The sequence below is a fragment of the Dioszegia hungarica genome (genome assembly GCF_025882075.1).
Source record: "Dioszegia hungarica strain PDD-24b-2 chromosome Unknown MKK02contig_16, whole genome shotgun sequence".
NCBI lineage: Eukaryota > Fungi > Basidiomycota > Tremellomycetes > Tremellales > Bulleribasidiaceae > Dioszegia > Dioszegia hungarica.
This window is the reverse complement of record NW_026515773.1, coordinates 648,130-671,880: the sequence shown is the minus strand read 5'-3', so window position 1 is coordinate 671,880 and position 23,751 is coordinate 648,130. Positions and strand designations below refer to the sequence as shown.

Genomic DNA, 23,751 nt, shown 5'->3' with positions numbered 1-23,751 from the left:
AGGCAGGCTGGTCATGAGTGCTGCCAGGGGACGAGCCACGGCTCAGTCGGCCAGCTTCCACATTCCTCGCTGGATCTCCGTTGACGTCACGGTCAGCAAGCTGAATCTATTCGCGTACACTCGCGCTCACCGACATCTATTCTGCGTTCCAACAGGTCTGGCACCGCCTTTCTATATAGCAGTACCAAGTTACGAGGGATCCCCCGCAGTTCCCTTCCTTTGCCATCTCTCCACCACCCATCATGCCCGACGCCCGCGACAAATCAGTCCCCAACGAGCACCATGTCCACAGGGTACGTCCAGATTTCTACCCAGCTGACGACAGACTGGTCACTGGCTCTCCCAGGACAAGCGACACCACCACAAGTTTCTGAGCAGCACCATCGATACTGTCGACCAGAACCCAAAACCCCTCCACCCCGTTCTCAAAGAGTTCAAAGAGATGGTGGACAAGGACACCCGGTTGACCATGCTCTTCGCCCTCATGTTTGATCAAGTGAGTCCCGCCTAGACTGTGCTGATCAGATCCCATACGCCAAAAAGTACCTCACCGATGCGGTAGGCGAGCAAAAGCAAGTCCGAGACTTTGACCACATGCTCGCCTGTCTCAACCACGTCTTGACGACCGCGCCGCAGTGGACCGACGCTGGACACAAGGCGGGACTGGTCGGCGTCCCCATCAATGCCCTGCTCGACTGGCCTATGGGCACTAAGGGTGGCTTTGCCGTCTTCCAGGACCCTCAGGTCAACGCCCAAGTAAGTCCCTGGGTCGATTCCGCTGACTCCAGTTCAAAAAGATCCTCAACGTCTGGGGCGAATTCCTCTCCTCTCCATCCTCCTCCTATGTCCTCGGCTCTGACGACATCTCCTGGTTCTCTCCCCACGGCCTCGCCGCTTTGGAAGAGGTCGCCAACAATGGCGGTACCACCTCGGCCAAATTCCCGGAAATGTACCACTGCGACCCGTCGGCGGAGCACTATGGCTACAAGTCATGGGATGACTTCTTCACTCGCGAGCTCCACCCCGAATTCCGCCCCATCGCCTCCCCGGATGATGACAACGTCATCGCCAACGCCTGCGAGTCTACCCTATATAAGGTCGCCCGGAACGTCCACGCACGCGACAAGTTCTGGATCAAGGGCCAGCCCTACTCTGTCCTCGACATGCTCGCGTTCGACCAGCTCGCGGACCAGTTCGTCGGCGGTACCATCTACCAGGCGTTCCTCTCTGCCCTCTCCTATCACCGCTGGCATTCGCCCATCACCGGTACGATCAAGAAGGCCTTCGTCGTGGACGGTACCTACTACTCGGAACCCTTGTTTGAGGACTTTGTCCAGGACAAGTCGGCTGACCCGCATGGCGAGACCACCAGTCAAGAGTACATCTCGGCCGTCGCTACCAGGGCGATCATCTTCATCGAGGCGGACAACCCAAAGATCGGGCTCATGGCGTTTATCGGGATAGGAATGACGGAAGTGTCTACTTGCGACATTACCGTCAAGGAGGGGCAGAAGGTCAAGAAGGGAGAGCAGCTAGGGTGAGTAGGGGTGTGACTGAGCTGATGATAGTATGTTCCACTTTGGTGGCTCGAGTCACGCCCAACTCTATCGCAAAGGCGTCAAGCTGTCGGGCTTCCCAGAGGAGACCGGGCACAATGTTGCGGTCAGAAGCAAGCTCTGCGTAGTAGAGTAGATATGTAGCTGCCCTTCTATTGTATACGAGCTAGAATGCTTCCCTACGTACGGGTATCAAACGCCGGACATGACGCCAAGGATAGCTATGGTGAGGATACCCCAACCCATCAACCTGGTTGTCAGCTACGTTTGACGGCCCAAGATATCGCCCTTGACTCACCCACAAGTTGACTTGCTTGCCACCTGCAACGAGCCGGCGGACGTGGTCGACAAGGTAAAGTTGGGACTGAACGAGAAGGACGCGATCTGTGCAGCGGTGTTATTGTTTGCAGCGATCTCCACAGCAGCCCAAGTCCTGAAGATCAGCCTGTACTAGCGGATGACTTACAGTGAAGTCGTTCCGTCGACAAACAATGTGCTCGGCTGATCCGTCGTATTCACCTCATTCTTGAAGGGGGCCACAGTCCAGTTGTAGGCGCTGCCCGTGAGGTTTACCGAGACCAAGCCACACTGCAGGTCAGCTCTCGCCCTCGAACAAACTTACCCAGCACCTGCTTTTGTTGTCACAAATACTGTCCGTCAGCTGGAATCGCGTATCCTGCGAGCGACTCACTTCTGGGTCAAGGTGAAGGGAGGTACGCCAGGAAAAGTGAGTTGAACAGTTTCGTTCATCCGCACGTTACTCTATCCGTCAGCTTGGCCGAGGAAGAGACTTCACCTGCTCGAATGTAATACCGGGCCAGCCGGAAGAAGCACAAGGAACCGTCGCGGCTTTGATTGTGCCGCCAGCTTGCCCGTTGATGGTTCGGATTGACATGTTGAATTGAGGCCTATGTGCTGAGACTTGGTTGAGGATGATTGAGGAAAGAGATGACAGAAGATGACTAGTCGGGAGCTATCTATCATAGACTGTATCTAGGCCCGGACGATCGGACTCGTGCAGAGCTCAGGTGACTTTCCGCATGGGCACCACTAGCAGCTGATAAGGTTTCGGTGGAGCGAATCTCGCGCGTGGGGTGTCCTTTCGTGTCCTTTCGTGTCTTTTGCGCCTGAGGCGACTTCCTGGTAGTGAGCCATCCTGTGACTAGGTCGGGATCGGGATCGATGAGCCCCGGATTGATCTGTGCATGCAGAAGAGCGCATGGAAGCAGATGGAAGAAGCATTTTGCGTAGGCTTTTCCGGCCGATCCAAGACCATGCGGGAACACTTACGGCATGATCGAGGAATGTGTTGCAGCCGGTACTCGGCGCCGGGGGCGGGACCGGGAAGCACCCCTTTTTGCCCTGATGAGGAGCAGCAAGGAGCTCGGTCTGGCCCCCGCGAGGATCGGTATGGATCAAAGGATCACAGCAATGTGGGCCCAGTGGCGAGATGCCAAACGCGACTACCTCACATTATGCATAGCCCCCAGGACCGACCCGGCCTGATGGTATCTACACCTCGTCCTACCATTCATTGCTGTCCCAGAATCAACTTGCGCGCCAGGGGCAAAAGATCCCGGAACGTATCTCTGACGACTGTATCTCATCAGCGCCGATCTTACCCAGCCATAGACGCAGCACCCACTTGTGCGGACCTCGAGAATATACCCTGTCGTGGCAGGCGGTGTCTGCGACGGCTCTGCTCGATTCAGCCTCTACCGCCGTGTCTCTTGCCATAGCCCTCTCACGATCGCACACGTGGACTCACTGGAAGATGCCCGCTTCCACCCGCACGCCTCACAGTCCGGTGCCTCCCACAAGCCATAGAAATTCCAGATATCCTTTGCGTGACGTGTTGGCGGAATCCCCAGTGCCTTGTACATCCCCCTAATCTCGGTTGTAACGACCGTCCTGAGAACCTCTACCGCCCGTTCCTCTCCGCCAGGACCCGGAATGTAGACGTCGACGTGGAGGGGAGGATCTAGTGAGGCGGTGCTTTGTTGAAGCTGTTTCCACGCGGTGATCCGTTCCAACGCGTGTGACACAACGGTGATGAGAAGGCTCCGGAGTACCCCTTCCAGTGTGGTAATGTATGCTTTGGGACGGACGCAATAATACCACCGAGAGTGGCCGCCGAGAGTGACCGGTACCCTGACGCTGGCATAGGCGATGTGGGCCCGAAACTGAAGCCCTTGAGGGAGAATCTGCGTGATCTCCGGGCCGCTATCAAGGTACTGGCACCCTATCTTCATCGCGGTACTGTCAGGCAACGTACCGACCAACGTGGCGACGATAGGGGCGAGGTAGTTCCGGTCCGCCGCGTGATCAGATTGCGCCAAACGGTCAGTGAGGAGCTTATGGCGCTCCCCATGCTCCGCGGCGTAGGGACCCGTCGAGAGACTGGCCACTCTCTTCAGCGCGCCTGATACCCACAAATCTCTCAGGCTCTCCATCATCCAGCCCCGCTCATGCGCCGCGAATGTGGTGATGTCCTGGCGCGTAGCTTGGACGAGGTAGAAATAGGCGCCGCCGTATTTGAGCAGGTCGAGGTACGCGGGCTCATTTTTGTTGACATATTGAGTGTATAGGCGTTGCGTATAGCCAAGAAGACTCCGCTTGGAGGGAGTGCCGGGGACGGGAGAGATATCGAGGCCGTATGAGAGGGAAGAGAGGTGGCTCGTGCGAATGGAGGAGTAGAGGTAGGGAGAGGCGATATTGTTGAATAGCTATCGCGTCAGCGCGTCAGCGCGGACCGAGGCTAAGAGATGAACATTGCGCACCTTGCTCACTCTCATAACACTTGCCAGATGAGGCTGAGGAATTGGTGTCTCCCAGATCTTTGCAGGCCGAGGAGGAAGGGAAGGGTCGTTATAGAGATACGAAAATACTACGGCCCAGAGCTCAGGGTGCAGGCGTAGAGGGGCTGTTGGCATCTCTGCCGGCGCCTTCGTCTTTATGGCGACTGCTGCCGCACCTCCTGGTCTGTCGATGGTCATGACAGGCGTACATATAGAGGTAATAGAGCTCTGAATTATACTCGGCTTTCATGCGCGCAACATTCTCCTGGAGCCGGCGATTCCCCCGACCCCCGCGAGGTATGCACAGGTGGAGAGTGGCACAAGGCTGACAATTGCTCAAGTGATAGGTGCACGTACACATGCTGTACTCCCCATTGTCTTCGCCCCACCATCAGTGTCGGCGCGCTCGCTTCCTGTATATATAGACCGCCAGATTTCCAGGTATCGGCAATCAACACTGATCCCCGCTGGTATTTGGCGCACCGAGCGATGAGCTCAAATGCCTTGCACCTCAGATCCAGCACTCATACACCAGCTTGCGAACTTGGTGTCCTCGTCAGGAGGCAATCCGCCTGCTCGCTTTCTCATCCTCTCAGGTTCCACTCCAGCTGCTCCATTGGCCTCTGACAAAGTGACATCGGATGCATTCGGGATCTTTTCCGGACAGTAGTAATGGGTCAGGATAGTAACATGTATCAGCAGACTTGGAACGTTACGAGCCTGGATCAGGTGGAGTCAGCATGCTGCGAGCCGGTGTACGGCTTGTACGTCACGTTCCTGCTCCCCATGTAAAGCGACGCAACTGCCCGAGCTCCACCGAAGTGCGTGACCTTCGAGAGCTTCTTGATCTCGTCGAGGAGTGCGTAGCAGCCGTCGAGCGTCGCTGGCGAGGGGATGCTCCCATCGCTCGAGAGGTCCCGGAGCTCCGAGAGTTTGGGGAGCGCTGACACCTTGGGATACAAATCGTTCTTTGAGTCGGGCGCCAGCTTCTTCGGAAGGTCTCGCAGCGTATCCTTGATGATGTCGTCGAGCACCTCTCTGTCCTGAAGCCATTTCCTGGTGTCCTCGATGGGATTCATCGATGTGTCGGGACCACCGCGGCTGAGGAAGCCTGGGAAATGTGTATTGGCGAGATGGGCCTCCCAGGTCATCTTGTTTCCCTCCTCCGCCAAGAAGCGCCATTGGAGCTCGCGTCCGAACGCCGTACCGATGCGAGAGAGCAGGTCGTCGTCGACGCTGTCTGCAGACGTCAGTCGAGGGCTACAAGGGGAAGAAAGCGAGTAGACAGACCGAGCGCGGAGAGCTTCTTCAGAGCCCCTTTGATCAGGCTCAAAACCATGATGTCTGGGGCTTCGGCGACCTGGACCGTGGCCTCTGCCCATTCGTCATGGTAGACAGTGACCTTCTTGTCCTTGGGGTCAGTTGCCCATTCGAGCCTGAGCGGCCTGGGCGTATCGCCGGTCTCAGCGCTGCGCCTGTCGATGAGGACAGACGGGTGTGAACTCATTGTAGGGGATGGCGATGTGAGGTAGCTCGAGCGTATTGGCAACTGTGAAACTCATGAGATCAGTACCGCGAGAGAGGGAGACTGAGAGGAGGAAGACTTACGAGGTCAGAACGTTGAAGATAGAATGAGCGCGAGCTTGACAAACGTCAGAAGGGGTGGAGGCGTATTTATATATGTCATGAGCGTATCGATGTGCAGTGACCTGCTGCTCAGACCACAAGGGATCACAAGTCTTTGATTCTCATACTCACAAGTATGGCCGGAGTCTCGGCGCATTCGCACGCACGTGCTATCGGCCAGCAGTGACCTTCCCAGTCCTGTCACAAAGGATCTCATGACTATCGTTTTCGAGCACTCACGCAGGAGCGGAGTTTCGGCGTCCTGATAGGCACGTGTGTGATAGTGGATGCGCACGTTGGACCTGAGTCGATAAGTGTAGAGAAATGAGCCATCGGTGGCAGTGATCAAGCAGCGACTGATACAAGCAGTGGATGCTACGAGTGGAGGGCATTCCATGCTGACACCACAGACAGTCCCTGCTGATCAGCTGAGACAACCTCAAGAAACCCAGTACAGTTCCCCTTTTTCGACGGTGGAGCTGAACGGCACGACACGGCCGTCTCAATCAGTTTTTGGTATCACAGTCAGTAGTAAATGGTCAGAAGACTTTGTCGCATGAGCGGCACCGCTATCCCTCGTCCTAATCCATCCCTTTCTTCCCTTCCACACGACCGTTGGAGAGAGACCGTATCCCTCGCCCCCGTCCATACAAACGAACAGCTCTCCGCTCTTTCCCTTCCTCACGGCGTCTTATCCTCAAATTAGACAGTCAGTAGTAGCTGGTCAGAAGACTTTGATATGTGAGCCGAGACCACTGTTCCCTATCCAGATCCATCCCCTTCATGGCGCCCGTTTGAGCGGGCCCGTATCCCTCGTCCCCGTCCAGACGAACGAGTAGCTCTCTGCTCTTTCCCTCCCTCCTCCCGGCGCCTTATCCTCAAACCGCAGACTGCTAGGGCTCGGCGTCCTCGTCCGCCCCTTTCCTAATCCACCCGCTGATGTCGAAGAGATAGATGAGACTGTGATGGGTATTGGCGGTGTTCCCCTCCTAGAGATTGGCGGCGTGGGCGCGACCTTCCCCTTCTCCCCTCCGCCCAATACGGCCACCACAGCTTCTGGCGCCTTTCTCCGCCAAAGCCTCCACCAACCCGCTCGCTCCTTTCTCTCCTTCTCTTCCCGCCTCCGCTCGAACGCAGAACGGTATCGCTCGTACCCTTCCCTAAACCCCCGATCGACCCGCGAGGAGAAGATGAGCTCGCCTCGCGGATTCGAGGAAGGCGGGATGGAGGGCATGACCCCGCTGCCGCTCGCGCGCCGGACTTGCTTGGTCTGTGGTGGAGGAACAGTCGGTGTGGAAGTTGACGTGGCGGGTAGGTGGGGCCGAACGAATGAGGGGAGGAAGGAGAGGAGGAGGTGGTGTAGCGGTGGGCGACGGGTATTGAGGTGCATATTGAGCGGGCGGAGGGCTTTGTTGGAGTAGGTGAGATAGCTACTGTATCAGCGCCAGGAACGCTCCCGCTGGGCAAACTTCTGACTCACCTACGGGCATACCGTATCTTCTCATCGTACATACCACTGGCGAAGAAGAGGATCAAGGTGATGAGGACGACCGCTAGTAAGCCTTGGAGAGCTCGTAATGAGACGTATGTCTGGAGCATTGTCAGCGCCTAATCTTTCAGAGGGACGAAGCTTGCGCACCGTAGGTGTCTTCAGCAGGAGCTGATGGGCCATGACAAGTGTGGCCGACAGGAAGGTGTATAGAAAGACTGAGGGTTAGCCAGGTTCAAGAACGGCGACTGTCTATATCGACCCTTCACAGAACTCTTCACCCAGCAGTATCCACGCCTAGCCTCTTTCGTGACACCTTCACAGCATCTTCCAACCAAGCCTCATGCCTGCCATTGATCAAAGGATGCTGTCGACCTCTCCAGCTTCTCGACGAGCTCGTCCCCATCATCCTCAATACAGCTCGAGCTGGCGCATGGCAAGTATGCTGACTCACTATTGTATCTTCTCCTCCTTTTCCTCAGCATCTCGGCGTTCATCTTGAGCCTCTCCTCGAAGAGCAGCAGATCTCGATAGGTGGCTGTATCCCCATGCGGATGGAAGGGGGCCGTTGGGTGAGGCCTGACTGGCCCCGGAGTAGGGGTAGGCGAGCGAGAGGAGCTCGCAGCCGATGCCTCCATTCTTGGCTATCGTGTTGCTCGTAGCTGGGACGCTGTACCTATCTACGGTGATGAGCTGTGATGCTATAAGCACGGGGAGATCTACGCTATAGAGTGGGCTGGCTGGTCTGCGTGGGGACCCCAAATTCCCCACTCACTCACTCGTATGTTTACCGGCGATCGCCGCTTAGATTTCTTGACGCGTCGGTGGCCGATCCAGTCACGTCACGTCCACCTTGACTTCTTCCCTTGCGATTGACTTTCAACTTCTCTTACAGCTATCTAGCTTCTATACCCTCAGCCTATTCACACATATGTCTCGAGAGGTCATGGAAGACGCAGCAGCTGAACCAAGAAGAGGTGGCCGGTCTAGGAAGGCCACGCAGCGCTTCGAGCCGCAGCAGGCGAAGGGTGAGTTCAGCAGGGAAGGAAGGGAAGGAAATCGAGGAGGAAAGCTGATGTGGGCAGGTGTAGCAGGGAAGAAGCGCAGACTGGATGATGAGGACGCTCGGTCCGACGTGAGCTAGCGATTGCTTGATACTCACCAGCGAGCTGACCTCAACAGCCATCGGAAGAAGAGGACTCGGACGACTCTGACGCAGCTCCGGCTGCGTCCTCTCGGAAGAAGAAGGCCGCCGGCGGGTCACAGAAGAAGGCTGCTGCGGCCAAGGGGAAAGGCAAGAAGCCAGCCAAGCGGGCTGCATCGCCCGATGCCCCGGCAGAGGGTGTCGTCGAGCTCGATGGCCTCAAGGACGATTCTTCCCTCTTCAGTAAGGTCGAACCGCCCGCTCAGCTTCAGCTTCAGCTGACAAGCAGACGCCCTCCTCAACGCCGATATCGCTCTCAGTACCGTCGTCGAAGGCTGGGTCGAATCATATCAGAGCTCCGCAGGCGATGAAGAAGGCGAGAAGGAAGCTGTCCATCAGCTTGTCTTGTTCGTCATTCGATGCTGCGGCTTGATGGCGGATGTCGATGAGGACGAGACGATGGACATGGACGGTATTGCAGACGCAGTAGAGCGGATCGAAGAAGAGAGCGCCAAGGTAGGCTCCTGCCTCGTCCCGCGCTGACAATCAGAGTACCGCCGCTATATACCCCTTGATATCCAAATCCAAAAACTTGAAACCCTTCAAGACCAACCTCAACCTCTTCCTCTCCCTGCTCGTCAAGACTCTCTCGCAGACGCCTCTCCTCTACCACACATCCGACACCACCACCCACTCAGCACCCCTCCTCCCCTTGCTCCAATCATGGCTGCACAACCTCTCAACCTCGGCGCTCCGCCCACTCCGACACACGGCCACCTACATGTCCATGAAGCTCACTTCGGCGCTCTGCGATGTCGCATCGGACGTCAGTAAGGATCTTAGCATGAAGCAGCGACAGAGGGAGGCGGAGGCGAAGAAGGCGGGAACGGCTGCGGGTCAGAAGAGGGTCAAGGAGGCGGAGAAGAAGGTCAAGGAGGCGCACGAGATGAAGGTGACCCTCGAGGGGTTGATGCAGGAGACCGTGGATGTGTGAGTAGCCAGTCACAGGTACAGGACGGAGCTGACGACCAGTGTGTTTGTTCACCGAGTACGCGATTCCGACGCCGCTATCCGGACAGACTGCCTCAAGGAGCTCGGGGTATGGGTCAAGGGGTACGCCGAGAAGTTTGTCGACAGGCAATACCTCAACTACTTCTCGCGAGGCTGCAACGATCCGGTAGGTCTATCTGATCCATGATGGTCTCCGCTGATCATCAGGACTCCCACGCCCGAAGCGAGACCGTCAAGGCTCTCTCCACCCTGTACACTCGCGACTCCTTCGTCAACAACGCCCGCACCGTTACCCTTCGGCTTGCCCCTCGGCTCATCGAGATGGCGCTGCGCGACATCGACATCACCGTCCGCGTCCGAGCCCTCGACGTTATCGCTCAGATCGACAAGACCGGTATCCTGCAGGATGAAGACTCGAACGAGCGGGAACAAATCGCTCGTTTGGTATTCGACCATGAACCTCGGATCCGCAAGGCCATCGGCGGGTTCTTTAGCGGTCTCTGGGAGGAGCGGGTCGAGAAGCTTCAGGGCGAGTGGAAGGGTGCGGTCGGAAACAAGAAGAAGCGGGGGAAGGGTATCAACGAGGAGGATATGGACAAGTACCTCAGCTGGAAGGCTCTGGCGGATCTCCTGGTGGAGACGAGCCGGACGATCGACCAGCCCGAGGCGGAGGAGGATGAGGAAGCAGGGGAGTCGAGCACCGCCAAGACCGTCTCGGTCAACACGCTCATGAGCCGGGCGGCGGCCGCTGTCGAGTCGCTGTCAACGGCGATATCGCTCATGCAGGACTGGGAGGGTCTGGTGGATTACCTTCTGCTGGATCACTCGACGCACGAAGATGATGCGTGGTTGCTGGATGAGGAGGAGGAGGGGTTCATGATGCACGTCTTCATCGCCTCGGTGCGAGCTGACCCGGTAAGTCTTGATTCATTAAGGGGGGCAGAGCTGACTTTACAGGAGGACAACGAAGAAGAGCGGACCAAGACCCTCATGACTGCTCTGCCTCGTCTTCTCACCAAGAACCAGTCGGACGCGGGCAGGATGACGGGTATCTTGGGCTTGCCGGGCTTGATGAAGCTGGAGATGTACCTGGACATGCGGAAGAGCACGGTGAGCTATCCGCAGTCCTCGTAAGAAGGCCCAAGCTCATGGATAGGCCTACGACAGCCTCTGGGACGACATCTCCAAGCAATTCCTCACGCAGACCGACCCTCTCCTCCTCACATCCGCGATCACCGCCATCAACACCCTCATCGCCAACACTTCCCTTTCCACCAACAACGCCGCCAAGCTCATCGAGCTCACCGAGGCACTCTTCAACTCTTTACGAGACGCGCTGGACGGCGAAGATGTCAGCGATCTGCAATTGAGCGATGAGCAGGTGGCCAGTCTAGAAGCTATAATGCTACGCTTGAGTCTGCTGGAGCGGAGCAAGGACCTGGTGGATGTCATGGAGGATACGGAGGGTGGACAGAGCGCGGGCTGGGATATCGTCTGCGAGTTTGTTCAGCGGGGCGAAGTCGGGTACAAGGAGGAACGCAAGGTAAGTCTTCCCGCATGGGATCATTGCGCAGAGCTGACAGGACAGCTCGTCGAGTACGCGATGCAGGTGGTCTTCCTCCATCTTACATGGTTGTTCCAGCGCTTCGTCCCGGAGGACGCTAATGACGAGGCCAAGGTGGAAGCGCTGGTCGAGAAGCGGGATCGGGCAATGAAGGTGTTCAAGGGGTTGGCGTTGACGGACCGGAGCAACGCGGCCGAGTCGGTCAGACGACAGGTGAGCTATTTGAAGCGCGCACTTCTACCTCGGCTGATGGATCAGGCCTTCGTATGCTATCTCAACACCTATGTCCTCTTCTCACCCAAATCATCCGCACCCGCTGCCAAGGCTGCGACACTCAAGATGGAGGACGAGACGCAGCATCGGTTGGGCGGATCTTTCCAGGCGGCAGTAGAGCGCTACGCGTCGGACCTGGAGGAGGTGCAAGCTAGTCAGAGCGATGAGAACAGTGAGCTAGATTCGGGTTTTCGTCGGAGCCTCAAGCTGACTTTGTAGCCGAAACCACCACCCAAACTCCCGAGCAAACATTCGAGTTCTTCCAGCTCACCTCTGTCTTTGTCGCTGCCATCCGCACCGGTGTGCTCGAGGTTGAACACGCCAAAGAGCCCCTTGCGCACTACGGGCGCTTCGGCTCGACCTACGATGCAATCGTCAAGAAGCTCGTGGATGTGCTCCGGGACGAGGGAATCTACAACCGGGAAGCGGACACTGTGCAGCACGTCGCTGGTTCAGCACTTCAAGCTGTGAGTGCCATGTCGTCCCCGCTTGACTTAGCTGACACTCAGTCCTTCAGCACCTACCTCGAGTCCGACGTGAATTCGGACCCCACCGCCACCCTTGCTCTCGCCAAGCTCATCTCTTCCGCATTCATCATCCACGGCACCCACTTCACTGTCCTCAAACAGCTCTCACCCTCGGACGTCTACGACTTTCACCTCGGCGCAATCGACTATATCGCCAGACGGGTCAGCAATCTCGTCAAGCAGGAAAAGGCCAACAAGTCCAAGGATGTTCGGACCCGTCTGGCGGCCAAGCGCGCTCGGGCGCTCGTCGGGTGGTTCAAGGTGGTCATACTGCTCCTGGGGCCTATCGGCGGGCGGGATGCCCTCAAGCTTAAGAGCCACATGGAGGAGGCAATGAGCGGGACGGGCGCGCCCCTACTCAGTGGGAGAGGCTGGGAGGGGTATCGGGCGTACGAGAAGCGTCTGGTCAGTATTGCCGGCAAGGATAAGGAGGTCAAGGAGGCGAGCAAGAAGGTGGTCAATGGCGGGAGGAAAGGAAAGGCGGCGGTCAGGGAGCGGACCGAAACTGCATCGCCTGCTCCCGAGGAGGAAGAGGGGGAGGGGTCGCCATCGCCTACACCGAAAAGCCGCGGGCTGAAGCGGACCCCATCTACCGGCTCGGCAAAGCAAAAGTCACCGGAGCAGGAGGTTGATGACGAGGACGAGGAGGCGGGTGCGGGTGAGCCGGAAGGTGGCGAAGGGGACGCCGATGTCAACGGGGACGTCGATATGGACGCCGAACCCAAACCGGAACCCGTCGATATCAATGACCTCATCCTCGACCTAGACCAAGACATGGACTTTGCCGGTGCGGACTTTACCGACCTCAACAGCAGTCAGGGTGGCGCACCGGGGTCGAGTCAGCGCGGACGGGAGAGGAGCGAGAGTGTACCGGTGGAGCGGCCGGCGGCGGGGGCTAAGCGGCGCAAGACGGGGCGGGTGATCTGATCGCTGTGCGCATGAGGGAGGGAAAGAGGGTAGCAGGACATCCATCATTTGCCGATCACGAGGGGAGTGGACAGTGTGCGAGTCAGGGATCTATACTTAGGGGCGCAATTGTGTATCGCAGAGAGTGAGCGGGATCATTAATACATCATGCAGCAGGTCAAGGTATCCGGGCGTCAGACATATAGCTTGAGTCCAGAACAGGTTCTTGGATGCTGGTGAGCGTCTGGGCCCTGTTCATGCAGCTAAAGACCTGTTAATCCATCCTTCGGTCCATCGAGTCCTTCCGGGTGTCGAGCACAGCGCCCGTACTGCGTACAGTCTTTACGGCTGTAGAAAAGGCGCGAGTCGCGCGGGACCAGAGGCGACTGAGCTCTTGCCGTCTTTGTCATGATGAGGAGAAGATGCGCGGGAAAGTTTGGATATAAGGAATGAGGAGTTGGGTTTGAGACCGCGGTGCCAGTAAGGTTTGGCCGGCTCAGGAGGATCCCCGTCGCTATCCTAACCATGCATATGTATACCTGTAGATGATGCGTAAACCCAAGAGAAATGTATGCAGCTCCTTGCTCCCTCCCCTCAGATCATATCTCCCACGCCCAATCCTCTGGGACCTTGTACTGACTATGCCAGAAGAGCTCTACCATGCCGCCCGCATCTAATACTCTTCTGGATGGTAATATGCTCACTGCATGTCAGTGCTGCGATACTGGGGCAAGGACGCTTGTTGACTCACTTGTACTGGAAGATACACCCATAAATGCCGCTGAAGATGAGAGGATACACGAATCGATGAGCGTTGGCCACCTGCTGATCAGCCTGGTTGAGGGACCACAATTGCCAAAAGCGCATACCAGAATCCCAACCTATTTCCAGTCTGAGTTTTCATGTGGTCGACGTGGTACCATCCCGGTAATCTCATCTCCTTTCTGTAGCTCATCAGTACAGTCTCGTCTCGATCAAGGTGGTTGCACTCACAACCATTCTTCGTCCGTCTCGTCCGAGGTCCAGATGATGTGCTTTATATCCACCTGCCTTTCTTCCCGGTACCTGGTCAGGAGCAGGAAGGCACGGTGAGCCCATTGCCGCTGGGTGATGGCTTTGAGAGCGGGATAAAAGTCTGCCTGCATCAGCTGGACCGGCATGATGCCTTGTCTCCACACTCACCTCCGCGCCGAATATGTACAGCCATATACTGCGATATCAGCTTTGAGCCTCGCTTAGAGCGTCGGACTTACTGGAGGTATCTCCGCATCCCAGCTCAGACCCATCAGATCCCGTAAGAAATCATCGGCGATTTGGTGGATTCCCGGCTGAAACTTGAGGTGGCGACCGACCGCTGCCCACGCACCGACTCCGTTTCGCCACTGATGATGCAGGTCCTCGTTGTGTGGCGCGTCAACCATCCAGTAAGTCCTGTCGAGGCAGGTATACTGATCGTCGGGGCTGATACCGGTAACTTCTCCGAGCTCGTGGAGCCGAGCGACAGTAGACTCGGGAAGTCTCGCTCCGGGAACCGAGTAATTGCGGATGGCTTCGGCAGTAAGTGGGATGGAGAAGCGATCCCATCTCTTGTCTGGGTTGACATTGATGGGTAACGGTGCGTAGGAACGGGCTATCATCAGCTTGGTCGTGCCTCCAAACTTACTGACTGGCTCATGTACATTATCATGATAGAAGTCCAGTTTCCCAAGCACCATGTTTGTGGACCAGCAGTCCATGTAATCGGGTTCTGGTTCCTCCGCCGCGATCAGATCTCCGCTGACGAGTCGCCGTCCGTCTGCGCCCCGCTGCCGATGCTCCCCGTCATATACCACCGTGCGATGCCGTGGGGCCACTTTGTCATCGACCTTGAGCTCGGCAGCATCGACAAGAGGCCTTCCGTTCCACGCTTTGATAAGGCCAGAGACGTCAAATACCTCGGTGAACGACAGAGGATGTTCACCTCGTGCGCCCAGGTGGCCGTGGTGGGCGAAGAAGGCGTTGACGACTGGTATCCGGTCCGCGAGCAGAGAGACGTGAATGGCTACACTCAGCTAGAGAGCTATTGATACTCACCATTGACAGCTTCTATTATTTGATTATTCCACCTGTATTGTGAGCTAAGGCTCGAATTGGCCTTGCTGAAAGCTCACCCATTGATCGGTGAAGCAACCAAGTACTTCATATTAGGCTTGAGATTGGTTCTAAAGCTCGCTTTTGGCCCCACCTCCCTTAGCGCACCCCAGCTCGGCCGCCGATACCCTTTCCGCCGCATGGTATTTGACCATTCCCACGTCAGCGGCACCTCGACCGGCTCCTCGACCGAGTCCTCCCCATCGGCCGTTGTCGGTACATACGACCACAAGGAGCTGCTCTCTACCCGCCTAGGACCGTGCCAATATCCGTTCGCGTCCCATTGCGTATGTACGCTGTCCGAAGTCACGATAGTTCGTCCGTATACGAGCCAGATTAGGGTTGAGAGCGTTCCAAAAGCAGCGATACGGAGGTACAGCCTCAATCGATTCCGACTGGGACGCCAAGGGACCATGGCGGCGAAGGCCAAGCAGCCAGCAAAAGATCAAGGGGACAAAGTGGACAAGTATGGGCGAACGAGAGAGTGGGGAACACAGTGAGACACATTATGAGACCATTCCAGACCGGCCCCATCCGCGGACGCGCCGGCGGAAAGCGGCGCTCCTTGGCGGTCCCAAAATGCGGGCTCAAATGCGGCTTTGCACTCCCAGTAAAGCACGCTGTCTCTTGCAGATTCGTCGGTCTGGCCGCACATCTTCCTCAACCTGAAGCGTCCCCACCATACACCTGAGAGCCTGCTCTGGCGGAAAAACAACAAGCGGCAAGGTGGCTGTTTGCCTTCGACGATCTTTTTTCGGGCAGATCCTTTCTGCTTTGCGTTCCGAACGGGATCGTGCTGTGCCGTAATGCATACAGCGCCAGGCACCTAAGCTTAATATTCTCAACCCATGCCAATGGTACTGGTTGCCTCCGCCCGGCTCCTAGTCTGACATCGCTGTTACTCGTCATCAAAGCCCCCTGATAGCTGAGGGACACCAGCCTTGGAAGATATGGTCGCACCAGATCTCTGAATGAAGGCCGAAATTCGAGCCGGGGAGCACACAGAGCTATTCTGCTTTAGCGCCTCTCTCGATCGAGCGAGACCTGCCTTGAAGCAAACGACTCCATTGTATACCCGGCAGCGGTAGGTCCGGTCCGTAAAGTAGCTCATCTGTAGCTAGCCCGGCCCGGCTCACCGCAGACAGTTTTGAGCACCTGACAGTCAGATAGTTCCATCACCGCACCCGATCTTGCCGACGACGTACAGGCGGACGAGGCTCTGCTCATGAGCTTCGGTTTATACTACACTTACGGTCTTGAACACCAGGAGGAGTCCAATGCGTTCTCGGGCTGGCTGAGCGCTCCCCATTCGCCGTCTCCTTGACTGGGCTTGGGTGATCTGAGGCAACGTTGTATAACGACTGGAATTCACAGGATAAAAGCGAAGAGGATTTGTAGCGGTGATGTGAGTAGTCGAGTCCATATCATCAGCCGGAGTCATCAGTATACTCTACATCAGCTTGTCAGGTCGCGGCGAGAGAACGTCTGTGCCCAAAGCCGAAACCACTCTCTTTCGTAGCTGCTGTCCGTCCGGGGATCGCAATGGAAGGTTGATCGCTTCATCTTAGGGAGGAGCTACTGAGTAAAGAGTCAGTAGGAAGGGAATCAGTACTAAGACCTGCATGCAGTACAGATCCCTGGAGCCTGGAGCACAAAAGGGTCCGCCAGGCACGCTTCACGGGGCTCGAACAGCTTGTAGCCCCGCATGTCGGGTTGTTTATCGTCCGAATCGACGAGCTTCGAGGGATCCCCAGCGCACGCTATTAAAAATCTTCTCAAGCCGTCCTGATGAGCATGAGGCCATGAGGAGCCAGACATAGACTACGTGTAAGCCACTGTAAAGAGAGGTGTGATGCAAGAGAGCGATGGCATGGCAGGGTCTCGGTTAATGGTTGCCGATATTTCCCGATTGGGCGAAATCAAAGTCAAAACTCAAGATTGAGTTTCGCCCTGAAAATCAAGTCGGGCACAACACAACATCAAAGGGGGCTGTTACCTCGGTCGCAACTGAAATCATAGAGCTACCATCCATAGTCCATCTACACCAGCCATCTACAGCATACCTATACCATAGCTACACGTAGCACACTAGGCGATTACACTGCCACCCCACACTCCTTTCGTGTCCCGTACCGACCCTCCCAAATCCACCATGATCTCTAATATCGATCAATCATAATCTCGTATGTCCGTCCAGCCTTCACTTTGCCACTCGCTGACCATCAGACCATGTCGAGCATACAGACGCCACCGCAGACTCCCAGGCGGGTCTCGTCTCATCGCCGAGCAAAGACCCTCGCTCCGAGCCCGGTGCGAACTCCCCTCGGCCCCCGTCCCACTCTCCAGCACTCCCGCTCTAGCGGAACTCTCGCTCGACAATTTGTCGACACACATTCTACCACCTATGCCCACCTATACGAGCACGAGGATGATGGGATCACCCGTGAGAAGCTCGAGGCGGAGCAGCGGCGGCTAGAGGAGGAGAGGAGAAGAGGGCGCGAGATGCGCGAGCGGATGATGCGGATGAAGCTCGGTGGAGAAAAGGAGAATGTCGCGACTGGATCGGGGGAGACCAAGACGCGAGCTGCGAGCTGGAGACCGCTCAGTCTGGTGGCGAAGAGACAGGGAGGGGGAGCGGGCCATGTTCGATCGGCATCGCACCAATTACCGTCTTCACTGCTTGCCGGCCCAAGTCTGCGGTCAGTCTCCGATACACCCACCTCCCTCTGCATCACCCATATGGCACATGCTCCCTCTCCTTCTCGATCTCCCGCCCACTCCACGCACAGCCAACCCCTGCGCGTCGTTATCGAGCGGTCAGACTCGCCGTACCACTCAGAGGAAGGGCAAATCGGCAACACCTCGGTATCGTCGGACCCTAAATCCACCTACTCGTGGGCGTCATCCTTCTCCGGTGAGACCGCCGAGCTGCGCGCAACAGCCACCTATCTGCGACAATCGTTGGACAACTCTCGCCGAGTCAGTGCCAATATCCCTGAAGGCGATGAGGCGGAGCACAACGGGGCGACGGAGACGGAAGCGCAAGAGACGCTTGATACACCAGACAAGGTCAAGCGGCGGCGGAAGCGGATCGTGGCTATCGCGCATACCGTGCGCCAGCTGGAGGGCGTAGGGAGCAGGGAAGCGGAGGATCCCAACTTCTATGGCCAGCTCGTCAAGGCCTGGAACGACCGACCTGGGTTCGCGCCAGTCGCGGCGCCACCACTTCACGGACCTCCCGCCCTCCTTCCACCACCAAATCTTCCTCCTCCACCTCCAGCCGACCCATATCAGTACCCACCACCCATGTCTCCCGCATTTGAGCGTCACTTTGGCTCTCCCGCGGATCCGCAACTCTACACCCCTGCCATGGGCTACGCGGGCCCATCCACTGCCGAAGAGGTCTACGAGTACGACGACCAGGCGTCAGACTTTTCAGGCGAATTCCGCTCGAGGTCGTTCCGGAACTCGTACGCCTCTGCGCTACATGATCTAGCGCTGGAGGGGGGAGAGGGAAGCGGCCAGAGGATGACGGAGAAGGCATGGCTCAAATCGCCGATGCGGTGGAGCGGAGCGTGGGAGGGCTGGGGAGCAAAGCCGCCTACTCCTGCTGCAAAGGAGGAGGAGAGCACGATCGACTGGACCCAGACCCCGCAGCGGCCTCGCCCAAATTCATCACGGATCCCCCGGAGCGCCCCAAACTTCTCCAAACCCCTTCAACCAATCCCTGTAGCTGCCGGCACGCCCGACAAGGAAGGCTGGGGCTTAGGCTTCATGTCGGCTTGGTGGACCGAGCCACCGGCGTCGTCTCGCAACCTCGCAGCAGCCAGTAGCCGTCCTCCGTCCGGGACCGAAGATAGGCGGCAGGATTTTCAGATGGGGGAGGGCGAGACTCGCTGGATATCAACCTCGCCGACCTCACTGTCGGGCGACGCGGGGGCGGTCGGCGAGAGCAGCACTCCGGGTCACACCAACACGTCCATGACGCTCAGCGGGGTGAGCACGCCCAGCTTTGGGATGCGCATACACGCGTCGGCGGAACGGAAATGGGCGAGGGCGGAAATCGTCCGCCGTCCAGCAGCCACCGACACCGCGGCTCCACCCACCTGGCTGGCGTCCATCCCGATGGAGACCGGCTCGTCGGGGGTATCCATCGAATCACACCGGCCCATGGCGACGGCCGACAGCAACGCGTCCAATTTGACCTCGTCGAGCGGCGGAGAAAGAGAATTTCCGTTCTCGAGCCATTGCCGACCGCCCAGCTGCTCGATCCCCTCGACATCATCGTCCCTCGTATCGGTACCGTCCGAGATCCAGCACCTGCGCGAGGCAAGAGGTCCCTCCTCGGGTGGCTTGGGGAATGGGTCGTTCCCCTCGGATCGGACACTGCATCCCCGGATGCTTCACCCCCAAGCTCGCCAGGACGCTGTGGAGACTCTGACGGAGGAGAGGGAGGGGGCGAAGGCGATGATGGAGGAGAGGCCAGAGAAGGGCGTCGGACTCCTGCAGAGACGCCACGTCCGGCCATTGATGCTCGGCGAGATGCTGAACCCGTTCCCCGCCGTCACGCAGACCACCGAGCAACGGTCATCCACTTTCCATCTGGCTACGCATACGATCAACCCCAGTCCTACCAGCCAAAGCCCGACCTCGGCTTCCTCCCAAACCCACTTTTTTCCCCCGCCTACTACCCCCCTCACACCGAGCGATACCTCGCGCCCGGCCGAGACGCTCCACGACCATGCGGACGTCGAGGCGCAAGACCAGATGAAAAGGCAGTACCTGGCGTCGACACTTCGCCGGCAGCCAAGCTTCGCCCGCTCTTCCTCCCCATGCGACTTGAGCGGGCTAGATGGCGATATTCAACTGCCAGTACCGTCGGGTCCAACGGCACCGCTCTACCCGTCTACCAGCCGTGAGCACGCGGAGGTGGAGACAGGGAGGTACAGGGATGCGACGCCATCGGTCCACACGGCGGTCATGCCAAAGCAGAGGAAGGCGCCCACGGCGCTGCTATTTTGGCTGGGATTCATCATGCCTTGGTGCTGGATATTTGGGGGATGGCCAGTGGCGTCAGAGGGGTCAGTCAGGGATGTAGAGAAGGGGGAGGTGGAGTCGAAGCAAAGTTGGCTGGCACGGTGGCTGCATCACCCAGATCCATGGGCGACGCGGAGCAGGATAGCAACGGTCACGGTGTTGCCGGCGGTAGCGGTAGCGGGGGTTGCAGGGGTGATTGTTCTGGCGATACTGAGGGGGAGATGATACATTTTGGGACATTAGGACATTTATCCATAGGACAGTATCTGTAGTTAACGATACATACGATAATCTAGCTAGCTATCTACTTGGGAGATCTATGCAGCTTGTAGCATCTTTGCTTTGAGGACTGGCGTCGGCACAGGTTAAACTGGGGGAAGCTTTGGGTGGACTCGATCGCGGACGGAATCGCATGTATCGGTCGACAGCTTAAGTCCGAAACGCGGCGCCACATCCCAAATGTGCTGGCTCTCAGCCATAATTAATCCCGCTGATCCGGCTGTATCGCCGATTTTACTTCCGCTATTCCCCCTTTCCGCTGGCTGTGAGTGTGGCTGAGTGGTTGGGTGAATTTGAGTGCCAGGTAGCGCGTAAGAGTGATCATCCATCAACAAGGAAGGGTTATATAGGTCGAAATGGTCAGTACAGCTTCTTTGCAGACGGCAGCAAGGGGAGAGGGGTCTAGGCCAGAGGGAGCTGTGGGCTTGCCGGTCGGAGGAGGGTTAAGCAGGGTCGAATTGAGCAATTCGAGGGAGATGTCTGCAACATTGTAAGGGCTTATGCTGATTCTTCAGGCGCCCACTACCAAGGAAAAGAAGGTTAGTGTCGACGTCTATACGAAGCTCCCTCCTGTCTTGCGGAACGGACTCGGCGCTCTGGACGAATGGATGGACATGTGACGGAAAAGGGGACATAAAAGGGACAGCGTGAGGGAGGTGGATAGGCGGACACGGACAAGGAGGATTGGGCAGCTTAGGGCGGGGAGGAGACAGGAGGGGATGAAGCCACAGCAGGAGTTGCTGCGATCAAGCGGACGCAAGGGCGAAGCTACGACTGGCGGAAATGGACACCGCGTACATCGAGGGCTTAGCTGACCCTCAGGCTCCCCGTCAACGGTCTGCCCTGCAGGACGTGGTCACCCGGGAATACACCATCCACCTCCACACCCGGATCCACGACCTCGCCTTCAAGAAGAGTGCGTCTTACCCCCATGGTCAACCTGGACCCAGCTGACGTTCTGCAGAGGCACCCAAGGCCATCAAGGCCGTCGTCATCTTTGCGCAGAAGACCATGGGCGTCAAGGACGTTCGCATATCCCCCGGACTCAACCAGGCCATCTGGTCGCGTGGTGTCAAGTCCCCACCCCGCCGTGTCCGCGTCAGGCTCGAGAGGAAGCGTAACGACGACGAGGGAGCAAAGGAGAAGCTGTACGTGGTGGCGAGCGTGGTTGAGGGCGTGACGAACTTCAAGGTGAGTCTGCGTGTCATGGTCGGGGTACGGGCAGGACGCTGCGTGATGTGAGACTGTAGGCGGTAGCGGGAGGGTTTAATCGGTTGTCGGGGAGGGTGGTAGGGCCCACCGGTCGCCTCCGGAGCGGAGGATGTGCTGCGGGTAATCATGAGAATTCCGCTAACGTTGCAGGGTCTCCAGACCGTTGTCGTTGAGGGCGACGAGTAGATGTTCACCCCCACTGTAATACATAGGTAGCATGGGCATGGATTTCTCCTCGAGGCGATTCGTGACGGGTATCCGACTTGTTGGGATCGACAAGGAGAAGCAGCTGGACTAATCACAGCTTGACACAGTCGCATCTACGTCTCTCTTCCAGCCAACGACTAAGCCCCCTCCGCCCTAATCTATTGGAGTTGGACAGCCTTGACCATCGCTGGACCATTTCCTGCGGCGGGTACGCGTTGTCTTCACCGGCAAGCAAGCCCAAGAGGAATGGTTACTGCAAGGTGAAACATGACTACAGATAATGCCCAAGATAACGAAACGATACGACCTGTCACACGTTCGGTCCTCCCTCGACCGCGACTTCCTCTCTTGTTTCCCCCTCCGGCGCCGATCCTTCCATGACTTCCTCCTTGGCCAAATCCTCTGCACTGGTCACCGACCCGCCATACCGCAACAAAAGCGCCTCTGTCACCGCGTCCGCCACCTCCCTCAGGTCTACCCGCAACTGCTCCCCGTCATTCTCAAAGATATGGTCGCTCATGTGCATGAGCCACAGCCCCGTCGCTGGGTCTTGCACATTCACCGACCCCTTCCCGACCGACGCAAAGTGGATCGCCATCACCTGGGTCTGCTCCGGCCGTACAAAGATCTTGGACCGATAGCTGTAGTTGTGACACCTGACGAAGCGGTACATGGGGGTGGGGACGAGGTCGAGGATGCCGATCCCGGGGACGGATAGTACTGAGGGAGACGATTCCGCCCGCGCAGCCGGTCGGTCTGGGACAGGGACCACGTATGGCTCGGCGGTGGCGAAGCAATTGGGCATTGCCAACTCCCGGATGTCTGGAGCTGCCGATTCCGCTGCGATGAGGTGATCCCGATACTGGAAGTTGACGGCGGTACTGGCCGTGTCCGTGGCGTTCGGCGAAAAGCTGGGCAACTCGTCGATATCGGTAAGGAGCACCCAGCGAGCGTAGCCTTCCATGGAGCGTACGATGTGATTCGTGGCAAAGTGCTGCTGACCGCTCCAGTCGTACCCGCCTTCAAAGAGGGACCGGTGCCATGGGATGATATGGACCTGGCCAGTGGAGGTGTACGGCTCGAGATTGGCGCGGAAGGTGGAGTTGTTGTTGAAGGACTAGATTAGATCTGTCTTACCAGCAACTCACATTGTCGTAGATGTACACCTCTTCGACGCCGTGTAGGAGTTGATATTCGATCCAGCGAGCAAGCTGAGTCGACCATCCACTGACCATGGTCATGGCGACGAGGTATGGTCCGGGATGGCTCGCGCTGACCGTCCGCGGTCGTATGGTGTCGAGAGGGACGATGATGGTCTTTGTACTGGCGTTGGGAGTGCGCATTTCTACCATCAGCCTCATCTTGCGATGTGAACTTACGGATAGTCGCGAAATCGCCTCGAGCTTGACATTGTAGCCTGAATATCCGCCTCTCCGGATCCACCTTGTCCTGAGCGAGGAACGCGAGCGACCACTCGCTGTCCAAGTTGCCCCTACACCAGATCTCCGCCTCGGGCTGCAGTGGCCATGTTTGTTGCGTATGGAAGGAGGTGATGAGATTGAGCGTCTCGTCGTCCGTACCGCGGATGGGGAAGAAGTAGTAGTCGTGACGGAGACCATAAGGACCATAGGGCGCTTCGCTATGCGCAGTGAAGGGGGCAGGTCGAGCATGAGATGCGAGCTGGGTGAGGAGGGACTGGTCCTGCCCCAGCAGGTCCGATACCGTGGCGTGATGGAATTCGAGGTGGAGGACGACGACGAAGACGCAGGCGAGGATGAAGATGGGGGAGCGAATGACCGAGCGGACAGGCTGAGGTATTAGCTTTTCAGATCAAGCAGGTAGCATCGGCGGAGCTGCTCACCAGAGGAAGGGCGAAGCTTGTGGGGAGCATGTCTATGGTTGGGACAAAGCTGATCGCCTGATCCAGCTGCGAGCGCGTCCAGCGGAACGAGTAGGACTCCTTTGTGTAGGCGTAGCAGGGCTACCCATAGA

The 23,751-nt window shown here is 57.6% G+C and overlaps 9 protein-coding genes across 9 annotated transcripts; 4 read left to right on the top strand and 5 right to left on the bottom strand.

Annotated features, from left to right (window-relative positions):
• Positions 1 to 242: 242 nt before the first annotated feature.
• Positions 243 to 1,692, top strand: MKK02DRAFT_18057 (putative phosphatidylserine decarboxylase; the record flags this gene model as incomplete). The annotated part of the gene is made up of 5 exons (XM_053085883.1): positions 243 to 293; positions 326 to 496; positions 526 to 756; positions 789 to 1,537; positions 1,569 to 1,692. 5 exons carry the CDS (start codon positions 243 to 245, stop codon positions 1,690 to 1,692), a joined length of 1,326 nt encoding a protein of 441 aa, XP_052943462.1.
• A 326-nt stretch (positions 1,693 to 2,018) lies between these two features.
• Positions 2,019 to 4,552, bottom strand: MKK02DRAFT_28473 (uncharacterized protein; the record flags this gene model as incomplete). The annotated part of the gene is made up of 11 exons (XM_053087567.1): positions 2,019 to 2,144; positions 2,179 to 2,206; positions 2,248 to 2,318; positions 2,353 to 2,529; positions 2,570 to 2,755; positions 2,847 to 2,918; positions 3,029 to 3,152; positions 3,202 to 3,283; positions 3,325 to 3,798; positions 3,832 to 4,282; positions 4,346 to 4,552. 11 exons carry the CDS (start codon positions 4,550 to 4,552, stop codon positions 2,019 to 2,021), a joined length of 1,998 nt encoding a protein of 665 aa, XP_052943461.1.
• A 527-nt stretch (positions 4,553 to 5,079) lies between these two features.
• Positions 5,080 to 6,377, bottom strand: MKK02DRAFT_28472 (uncharacterized protein; the record flags this gene model as incomplete). Its single annotated transcript, XM_053087566.1, has 5 exons — positions 5,080 to 5,594; positions 5,645 to 5,799; positions 5,963 to 6,063; positions 6,113 to 6,150; positions 6,221 to 6,377. 5 exons carry the CDS (start codon positions 6,375 to 6,377, stop codon positions 5,080 to 5,082), a joined length of 966 nt encoding a protein of 321 aa, XP_052943460.1.
• Positions 6,378 to 6,761: 384 nt separating this feature from the next.
• Positions 6,762 to 8,107, bottom strand: MKK02DRAFT_38339 (uncharacterized protein; the record flags this gene model as incomplete). Its single annotated transcript, XM_053090049.1, has 4 exons — positions 6,762 to 7,410; positions 7,461 to 7,570; positions 7,620 to 7,687; positions 7,924 to 8,107. The coding sequence occupies 4 exons, from the start codon at positions 8,105 to 8,107 to the stop codon at positions 6,762 to 6,764; spliced, it is 1,011 nt and encodes a 336-aa protein (XP_052943459.1).
• Positions 8,108 to 8,400: 293 nt separating this feature from the next.
• Positions 8,401 to 12,915, top strand: MKK02DRAFT_28470 (uncharacterized protein; the record flags this gene model as incomplete). The annotated part of the gene is made up of 13 exons (XM_053087565.1): positions 8,401 to 8,497; positions 8,555 to 8,604; positions 8,652 to 8,856; positions 8,903 to 9,129; positions 9,164 to 9,603; positions 9,646 to 9,790; positions 9,832 to 10,539; positions 10,582 to 10,734; positions 10,781 to 11,167; positions 11,213 to 11,401; positions 11,447 to 11,633; positions 11,681 to 11,928; positions 11,971 to 12,915. The coding sequence occupies 13 exons, from the start codon at positions 8,401 to 8,403 to the stop codon at positions 12,913 to 12,915; spliced, it is 3,981 nt and encodes a 1,326-aa protein (XP_052943458.1).
• Positions 12,916 to 13,493: 578 nt separating this feature from the next.
• Positions 13,494 to 15,439, bottom strand: MKK02DRAFT_38337 (uncharacterized protein; the record flags this gene model as incomplete). Its single annotated transcript, XM_053090048.1, has 9 exons — positions 13,494 to 13,597; positions 13,646 to 13,716; positions 13,764 to 13,838; positions 13,888 to 14,029; positions 14,077 to 14,104; positions 14,148 to 14,524; positions 14,558 to 14,935; positions 14,968 to 14,999; positions 15,045 to 15,439. The coding sequence occupies 9 exons, from the start codon at positions 15,437 to 15,439 to the stop codon at positions 13,494 to 13,496; spliced, it is 1,602 nt and encodes a 533-aa protein (XP_052943457.1).
• Positions 15,440 to 17,253: 1,814 nt separating this feature from the next.
• Positions 17,254 to 20,333, top strand: MKK02DRAFT_28468 (uncharacterized protein; the record flags this gene model as incomplete). The annotated part of the gene is made up of 3 exons (XM_053087564.1): positions 17,254 to 19,217; positions 19,253 to 19,939; positions 19,964 to 20,333. The coding sequence occupies 3 exons, from the start codon at positions 17,254 to 17,256 to the stop codon at positions 20,331 to 20,333; spliced, it is 3,021 nt and encodes a 1,006-aa protein (XP_052943456.1).
• A 790-nt stretch (positions 20,334 to 21,123) lies between these two features.
• Positions 21,124 to 21,738, top strand: MKK02DRAFT_17454 (ribosomal protein L31e-domain-containing protein; the record flags this gene model as incomplete). Its single annotated transcript, XM_053085790.1, has 3 exons — positions 21,124 to 21,256; positions 21,305 to 21,531; positions 21,703 to 21,738. The coding sequence occupies 3 exons, from the start codon at positions 21,124 to 21,126 to the stop codon at positions 21,736 to 21,738; spliced, it is 396 nt and encodes a 131-aa protein (XP_052943455.1).
• A 331-nt stretch (positions 21,739 to 22,069) lies between these two features.
• On the bottom strand, positions 22,070 to 23,650 carry MKK02DRAFT_28466 (uncharacterized protein; the record flags this gene model as incomplete). The annotated part of the gene is made up of 4 exons (XM_053087563.1): positions 22,070 to 22,876; positions 22,908 to 23,104; positions 23,139 to 23,568; positions 23,621 to 23,650. The coding sequence occupies 4 exons, from the start codon at positions 23,648 to 23,650 to the stop codon at positions 22,070 to 22,072; spliced, it is 1,464 nt and encodes a 487-aa protein (XP_052943454.1).
• Positions 23,651 to 23,751: the final 101 nt, after the last annotated feature.